At 43.1% G+C, this 8,857-nt stretch overlaps 1 protein-coding gene across 1 annotated transcript; it reads right to left on the bottom strand.

Annotated features, from left to right (window-relative positions):
• Positions 1-3,606: 3,606 nt before the first annotated feature.
• CBY2 (chibby family member 2) lies at positions 3,607-7,868 on the bottom strand. The gene is made up of 2 exons (XM_062607306.1): positions 7,324-7,868; positions 3,607-4,889 (listed from the first exon to the last, which is right to left on the bottom strand). The coding sequence occupies exon 2, from the start codon at positions 4,772-4,774 to the stop codon at positions 3,689-3,691; it is 1,086 nt and encodes a 361-aa protein (XP_062463290.1). The 5' UTR covers positions 4,775-4,889; positions 7,324-7,868; the 3' UTR covers positions 3,607-3,688.
• Between the last annotated feature and the right edge of the window lie 989 nt (positions 7,869-8,857).

Below are 8,857 nucleotides of genomic sequence, written 5' to 3' on the forward strand. Positions count from 1 at the left end.
CCATGGGAAATATTTCTTCACTCATCTGAAGAGTTGCTTCTCCTCTTCTTCACACCTCACTGCATGAATGTTGTGAGTAGTCTGTACTCAAATTTGAATGTCAAAAAAAGGTGACTTGTCCTGTTTCAGCTCAAAGGTTTACTGAACAACTTCCGCCTTACCCTGCGTTTAAAAGTACGCTGATGGCTAATTCTGTGCTGAACTGGAACTGACACTGGAAAACCAAACTGGGCTGCTGAGAACCCCAACAAACAGCCTGCACCATCATTGAGAGCATGGGTTTGGCCAGTGCCACAGCTTCTGAAGAACACCCCTGACTTCATGAAATCATAGGCAAAACTATTAAAACTGTCTTGAGCAGTTAACAGGAGCAAACCGGAGCTCAAGGAAGCTCAAAGCACTTTGAAAAAATTAGTAAATTACAATTTAGGGATGGGAGGTTGGGGTGGGACTGCTAAGATAAGCACAAAAGGCCAAGGCCAGGGTTATATGAAGACACTACAAAACCAGCTGTATTAGAGTGCTTAATAAGAAAGGAGAATGGGAAAGTCAGCATTTGCACGGAACCCAGATACAGGCAATAATCCAGTTTGCAGGGAAGTAAGAGGTTGATGGTGACCTTGCCAAAAAAATAGCTTTCCAAAAATAATACTGACAAATGAGTGGTGCAAAAATAAAGACCTAATCAGAAACAATAAGGAGAGAGCCAGAAAGTTTGCCTATCTGCAAAAGATAAATTATGCACTATAAGAATGACATCCATACATTCCAATCCATAGTAACTATTAATTTCCAGAGACTTGCAAATGAACAGGCTAGGGGAAAAAAATTTCAACTTACCCCATTTTTTTCCCAAACCTGCCTAAATGTTACGATAACTGTAAATACCTACTGCTGCATTTTTCCTCCATTTGTACTTTAAATAGACTGCAAAAGCTGTGAGGCCAGGCCTCCTCACCAGTACCCACTCTGGATGGATACTGTGATGGTCCCCACTGCAGTGGTTAATGCCACTCACTGGGGGAATGGAACAAAGCAGAGAATGGGCAGTGCTTAGGACTGTCCTTTTGCAGTCCTCTGTCACCGTGCAGGCAACTCAGTCAAATCTCACTATCTGTGCCCTCAACATTGAGTAACAGATCAGCAATAGTCATGTAGACCGAAAAATCCTCGTGATCATCTGCCTTTCTACCACCACCCAGAAGTGATCTTCCACTGTTGTCACCAACCCTGTCCAGCTTGTAACCAAATAAGTGCAGACTGGAGACTTGGTACCGTCTGGGATTATGAGAGTTTATCACACAACCCTCTGCAAGACTAAGCACTGGGCAGTTATTATGGACATTGTTATCTCAGTATATGACAGACTTGAGAAACCGTAAAGGCATGAGTCAATTCAACTTCTTCATAAGACATGACAAAAAACATACACCAGGTGTAGATTTTCTATTACCAGGAAGACCAAAGATCCAAAGCAGTGATCAAAGCATGAAGGGCTCACAAAACCTAATTCCCTCGAGTCACATCGTTAGCATTCGGGAGAAGTAGCGTGTTCCACTGAGGCTCCTACATGTGCTCCTGACAGTTAAGCTCTGCCCAAAGTAACTCAATTTAATTCACAAAGTAATAATTTAATTCACAATGGAGACATTTGAGTCAGCTGCTTAATGAAGGCATCTCACAGAGAGTGAAGGCAGGGACTGGGACTGGCAGCACGTGCTCCTGAGTTTGTGCCACTACACCAGCTGCTGAAGAACCTCCTCTGCTCAGACCATCAAGCTCCTTACTTAGAGAGCAGGGTATGTCCCCTCTAACTCAGAGAGCTCCAAACTGTATGTCTAAATTGGAACTAATTGCCCCCAAAGCAACTATAGAGGCAACAGAGCGGCATCTTGAAGACCTAACAGAAGAAGAAAATAACCCTTGTATTAAGTCTCTGAAGTAAAGAGTCATCACTGGTATTTGTCCTGGTGTCATCTCAGTGAAATACAAGGTGAAAGATAATTCATCCTTTAGGTAGTTTGATGACACATCACTTAAGACACCTATAAACTAGAGTGACAACCTGTTTCTTGGGTCCTGTTTCAAGAGGTAAACCTCACCATAACCTTAGTTTTGCTTTACAATAATGCTCCTACAATTGATCTTCAGAAGTCTCTTTGTGCCTGTCTTGTTAGATTACCTAAAGATTCCTGTATTCTGCCTGAAAGATTGCAACAAATTGCACTGCATTAGAGATGCCCAAGACAGAGGAGAATGCACTTCCAGACACTCTAGCCACACAACTGAGAGCAGACCGCATTTTTAAACATGAGCATATCAAAAAAAGGTGCTGCAAGGACAAGGTGTAAAAGTCCTAAGATCAGCAGCAGCAGGTGCAAGGTGCAGAGGAGGTCAGCCCTTCCCCATCTGTCTGCACTGGGTTATGGAGCAGCACTGGTGAGGTATAGGCCTTAGCCAAGTACCCAGCATGTGACATCAAGTTCTTGAGGGACATGTGGTCCTGCTTTCAGCTCTCCAAGTCCAATGGAAGGTTTTAGAAAGACAGCTCAGACTCACAAAGCTGCTCAGGGGCTTCTGCTGTGTAGGGTCAGGGCATTGCCCTTTGCATGCCCTGTGGTACCACTAGAAATATCAGTGTTCCTCCAAGTTAGAAAGCTGTTAGCTTCATTAACTGCAAATGAATTTTTGCAGACAATGGTACATTTGATCCCTGGCCACAAAGAAGACTTGGTGTAAAAAGACCACCAAAGTCTACAGGAATTTTGTTTTAGCAGTGAGCCACAAATAAACCACTAAGCAGTCTTTCTTATACACACTGCATCCTAAAAGTGCCATTTAACAGCAAATAATCTCCTCACTTGAAATCAGGAGGATTATTCAAGTGTACCAAAACAAGCCAATTCTAGAATTAAGCCTAATTAAGGTACAAAACTATGAAGACAATTTACAAATAACCAAGGCAAAAGAGGACATGCTGTTCTGGTGGGAGACGTTTGCTTTATGGTTCTATTATACGCTGAGGCAAGATATGGATTCTTTCTTGAGGAAGAGCTTTAAACAAGAGAAAGATATAATTTAAGTGGGAATGTGGGACTGGGAAAAGGAGACAGCTAGAATGTATATGTACACATACATGTGTATATATAGCACATATAATGTGGTTTTCTGTGTCCCATTGTCTTTCATGGGCCTGTCTCACCTGAGAGACTGCATTTTCCATGGTCCACTGCTTGCCTTATATGAAATAGGGAAGGCTAGTGTGTGTCAGAAGACACAGTTCAGCCACTGAACTTGGCCAGCCATAAGAAAGAAGGAGACCATCAGCATCCAAATTCAGTTCACAGTTGGGACGCTCATTTTCAGGAAGGGCACATCCCTCTAAAAAATAAGGTGAACATAAAGTACCTTGATTAGAGTGCAAAAAGCATTAATTGCCTTTTTAAAATCTAGACCTTATTATCAGAAACATAAAAAAAATGCTGAAAATTGTTTTCCTGACACTAGGCAAATTCATGGCAGCCACCCCCACTGTAGAATCAGAAGGTGAAATAGTTTTAAGTAATGTAAGAAAGTTTCAGAATGATGCAATGTACCCCAGGTGTCTTCAGTCTTTAATGGGATTTTATTAGGCTCCCTGGAGCAAAAAGAGAAGCTTTCTGGGAAATGGAACTAGGAGATCTTAGCTTCACATCTCTCCAAACTGATACTCAGGTGCCAGGTTCAGTCCTGCTTCTTCATACATTGGGCAAGTGATGGCAATAAGGTCCTTTTCCAACATTTCCATCTGAGCCCTAATATCTGACACAGTGTTTTTCACAGCATTCAGCTGCAGCTTCAGTTTATTGTAATCTTCTTGGAAGGCTCTGTCCACATCACAGAGGATGTGACAGCCCTGTTTCTCCCTAATAATATGATGGTTCACTTTCAGGAAAATGTCGAGGAGCTTGTGTAAGTCCTGAAGGGCCCGGAGAATTTCATACTCGCTGTGCATGCTTGGGGCAGACTTGGTCTTATACTGGGTTGCAGTGGGGTTTTTCTTTTTAGCTCTGTGCTCCTGTTCAGGGGCTTGACCTTCTTCCCCAGATGTGATTGTGCCAGTGTCCTTCTGAAGATCTGAGCTGGTATCTTTGCTATCTTCATCGACTGTGATGGTGTTTGTGTCCTTCTGAGGCTCTGAGCTGCCATCTTTGCTCTCTTCATGAACTATGATGGTGCCAGTGTCCTTCTGAAGATCTGAGCTGACATCCTTGCTCTCTGTGATGGCTTTTTGGTCCTTCCAGGTGGTGTGGACTCTTTTGTCATCCTGCTGGAAATCCTCTAAGACTTTTTTCTTTTCCTGGAATGCCTGGAGTGTTTTGTTGCTTGGGCTGAGCTGAAAGCTTATATTCCTCTCTTGGAAGAATGGGAATGGCTTATTTTCCTTCTGGAGGCTTTGCTGAATGGCATCACTGCAAATAACCTGGCCAGCTTTGTTCTGTGACTGCTGACATTGTAGAGCCTTGTTTTCTTCCCAGAGCATCCTGTTTTCTATCCGGAGGACTTGGTTTTCCTCCCAGAGTGCTCTGTTCTCCTCCCAGAGGCTCCACTCATTCTGTGCCTTCTTGCTAAAGACTTTCTGGGAAGCAAAGGACGGCTGGCAGCAGATCGCATTCACCCATTTACCATCAACAAAGACAAACATATCATCCCTCACTTTCATCCATGGGGCAATACATTCCACTTCAGGCTCTGCATGCTGCATGCTTTGGTTCATCAGATCAAAAGCAGACATGGCCTATTCTTTATGAAATTGAGGAGGACTGTGTGAAAAGACTTCTTCCAGGACTTCCAGGACTCCTCTGGCAAGGAGTAGGTGACACAGCTTGGTCGGAGAAATGTGATCAGGACTGAAAGAAAAAGGAATACAAATGCACAGCGTTAGTGACAAAATTCAAGTTCAAAATTAAAGTACACCAACAAGTAAGTCAGTTCCCACAGTCGGCTCCGTCACCTCTTTGACTCTGAAAGGAATACATCAGAAACTTACTTTATAAAAGGTGAGAAAATTGGCATTGGTAGATAAAGCAGCTCTATGGCAGCACCACAAGCTTTGGGATAAAACCCGGGACTCTTATCCCTCTACCTCATTTTTACAGAAATGTGAAGGAGTAAAATGTGAGAATATTGTGCACCTCAGAATAGCCTGTTCCTAAATGATCGGTAGGCACATGAATGAAAATCTGGTATGAAGCTGAAACCAACTTTTCAAAACAAAATATTTTTAAAGGATCACAGGGTAAAACTGGCCTCGAGAACAGCTTTTTCTTATTGATGCTCAGTAGTAGCCTGTGTTAGCAGCATACCACGAAAATACAGCAGCGGTTGCACTTTTTTGATCTTAAAATCCACAGAACTGTAAACAGGAAGAGCACTGAGTGTCACAAGATGCACAAATAATTAAAACTCCAAACCACAGCCCTGGGACACTGGGCCCAGGGAGAGCTCTGTTGCTCTTTGCATGTTCTTCTGACAACAAAACCATGGTCACCATGGTCCAAAAACTGTCACAACCCACAGATAATTCCCCATTTTTCTTTCTCATCTATCATCTCATCTATCCCATCTCTCTTTATATTCTTTGATAGCTCCATTACTTTTCTTGCTTTCTAGCCTTGCAGTAATGATTGCTCATCTTTCCTACTGCTTCTTTTTCACCTCATCAGAAAAAAACATCTCTTTAAAATCCATTCTGTGGGGCCATACCTCCAATGTTTTCTATTTTAGTCACAAAAAACTCAGACTTAGCTGCACAACCCTCTTCCCTCCTTCCCTCTACATGAAATATTATGGCTTATGTCACCTTCTGAACATGAGTAAACCTGAGCAAATGAAGTATTTCAGGGGTTTTTTACATTAACAAAAAACAAGCAACCAAAAAAGAAAAACAGAAAAAAAAAATGCGCAGAAGAAAATCTTATTTTCTTCAGTATTTATCAAAACTAAATGGGTGTGGCTTTCATGGTGAAGTCATATTCTTTATAACCAAATTTTTGGAATTCTTTGGGTTTCTGTGCAGTGTTTCTATGTACAGGGTTTCTAAGTACAAATGTGCCTTTTCCTAGTTAAAAAAAAAAGTTGGCTGTCAAATTTCACCTTGGTCTACTTCTCTCTGAGGTCCCCCCAGCTGCCCTCCTCTCTCTTGGGAAACCCCATTCTCCTTTTCCATCTGCAAGGAGTTTTGCCTTCATGCATTTTGCCCCTGTATCCCTGCCCCATTCATTAGGCACAGAGTGACCACCATGCACAAGCTCCTTACACCCCCCAGCTCTGCCATTGCGTTGTGTACCCTCCCCGTCTTATTTTTGCCCTCTCCTTTCCAAAACCTGCTGCTTGTCCCTTTCCCTGCCATCTCCAACATGCAGCACTGCACCTCTGGGTTCCTCCAAGTTACTTCTGAGAGCCAGTATCCGTAGCTCCTTCATTCACCCCCTTCCCAGGCTTGTCCAAAAGCTCAGAAAATTACTGTTTACATTTAAAATCCAAAATCCCTTAATGCAGGGAAAAGCAATTGCAATACAGGTCTGCTTGCAGTAACACTTGATTTTTTTGCAATAGGATCTCTGTCTGACTTTCAGGGTTGTCTTCCACGTCACTAGCTGGTTTATCTCACATCAGACTTGGGGTTTTGTTCCTCTGCTAAAAGGGATTTCCTACAAAACTCCCAGTTCAGGAGGTTTATGTCTGCACTTACACCATGTTCAGAGCCATATATCACTCCTTTTCTTGCACCCACTCCCCTGCAGCCTTTCCAACGTATCCCGTTCCCTTGCAGAGTCAAGTCCCGTCATTTCTACCAACAGCCCCAAGATGGGGAGGTAAATCAGCTCAGGGACCACAGACCTACCTCTATGTATCCAAAGGAGGAGCAGAAAACATCCAGCATGATAAGCCCAGACCCACCTGCCACTGCGTATCATGGGCAAGAAGCTAGAGTTGCTAAAGTCCCATTTAGAGTGATTAGATGGCATGTTTTCAAGATAAACAGAGATGTATAATATATACAGCATTGAAGGACATTATTTTGGGGACAATTAAACTTGACAGAGGCTCTGTCAGCTCTTTTGCACTGCAGGGGAGTCATCAACCCAGGCTTTGGAGAGATGCTTCAAGTTCTCCCACCTCCCACATCATTTACCCCTCATCTCTGAAGGAAACAGCCCTGGGAGATGCTGGACAGCTGGGGTGGGTGGTGAGGACAGCTGGCTGGGGGGGAAACCACATGAGACCATGCCTGGCTGGGTAATTCAGCAGCACTAAAGTAAGCAGCTGGTGTGTGCTCACCTGCTCAGCTGGGGCGGTGGTCTTCCTGCTGCCAGCACCACTGCCAAGCAGTCCGGTCTGAGGTCCTGCTTCTGCTGGGGTGTCTGGGTGCAGCTGGGGTGTGCAGCTGCGGATAGAAGGGACCCACTGTGATGCAAGTGCTCTAGAACCAGCCCCCTGACACCTCTCCCCGGGGCTGGGAGCTCCTGAACACCCTCCTTGCACTTTTGTTTTCCCTCCCTGCTGGCCTCCCAGGGTTGCCTTTGATTTTTCCCAGCGTTGCCCGTTTTGTTTTTTTTTTTCATGGAAATGACTTTTCTATTAGCTCAGCTCTCATGCCCTTTCCTGATCCCAGACTTCCCCATCTGCCTTTGTTGCTCATAACTGAGAGCAGTTTGGGTGGATACTTTCTCTATCACACCCTCTTGAAACAAACTTTGTTTTCATTGCAAATCTTCAAATTATGTTTGTTGCTGGACTGATTCTGACACATTCAAAAATCACTTCCTTGTATGAGCTGTGAGACTAGAAATTATTTTCTAAGGACAGCATGAGTTTGAAGTCTTTCTTTGACTATAAGTACAACAGCAGTAGATCACTGAACCCTATTAAGAAGAAAATAGAATATACAGGACATTCATGCATTACAAGTTTAGATATTATTTGTAGCAACTATTCTCACTTCCATGTCTTTACATTACTAATGATCTCATTCTCTTTCTTATTTGCTACATCTTTCAGATGTGATTTTTTTCCCTCATCAGGGCTCTTGAATAATAAATGCAGCAGTTAATTTTGTATCCAGTGAAAATTACCAACTTGGCATCAGCCCCAAGGTGACTGCTATTGCTTTAGGAAGTTGGAAGTGCAGTTCAGCTTTGGTGTTAAAGATGATAAACTCTTGTATAAAATTCTTCTCTGTAATTTCTCCCTTGCTTATATTTAGTCTTAGACAAAAAATAAAAACATCACGGGTTACTGTGGCAACTCCTCAGGGAGCATTCTCCTTTATTCAAGCTCCAGGATCCTGCACAGGAAAACAGGAAAATGTCCTCAAAGGAGAAAGGAAAAGATTTTATCATGGGGTACTTGTGCTTGGTTTGCCATCAAAAGGGAATTTAAGGATGCAGCCAGTTTTCAGGAGAGGTGACTGGAATGGCTGATCTGAACTTCTGAGGCTATGGACCACTGCAACAGACCTTTGATGAACAGCTTCAGGTCCAAGAGCTAGCTGGAAAGTGAGTTAATAGAGGCAAGTGCAGCATAAGACTGATCAACAGACAAAGCCTGCTTAATAGGAGCTGCTGAGAAATAAGTTAACAGTGTACTTTTGCCTATTCTTATGCAGTTATTTTCCTTAAAGCTGAGCAGAGTTATTCTGGCAAGTCATTTATTTGCTGAAAATTAGGACTTCAAATACCAGTATGTTTGGATCAGGTTTAGTGAACATGATCAGATGTGTGTACGTGCACAGCAGAAGTGGAAATGCTGCAACAGCTCACTGCAGAATTTTTATAGCGGCAACACTGATTTCTGAGCTGGACTCTCAAAAGGA

The sequence above is a fragment of the Pezoporus occidentalis genome, unplaced genomic scaffold, assembly GCF_034315485.1.
Source record: "Pezoporus occidentalis ecotype Australia unplaced genomic scaffold, CSIRO_AGI_Poc_V1 ctg122, whole genome shotgun sequence".
NCBI classification, from domain to species: Eukaryota; Metazoa; Chordata; class Aves; order Psittaciformes; family Psittacidae; genus Pezoporus; species Pezoporus occidentalis.

Bases quoted from the DNA above. Each gene is read 5' to 3' on its own strand.
- CBY2 (XM_062607306.1), bottom strand. From the start codon at position 4,774: ATGTCTGCTTTTGATCTGATGAACCAAAGCATGCAGCATGCAGAGCCT.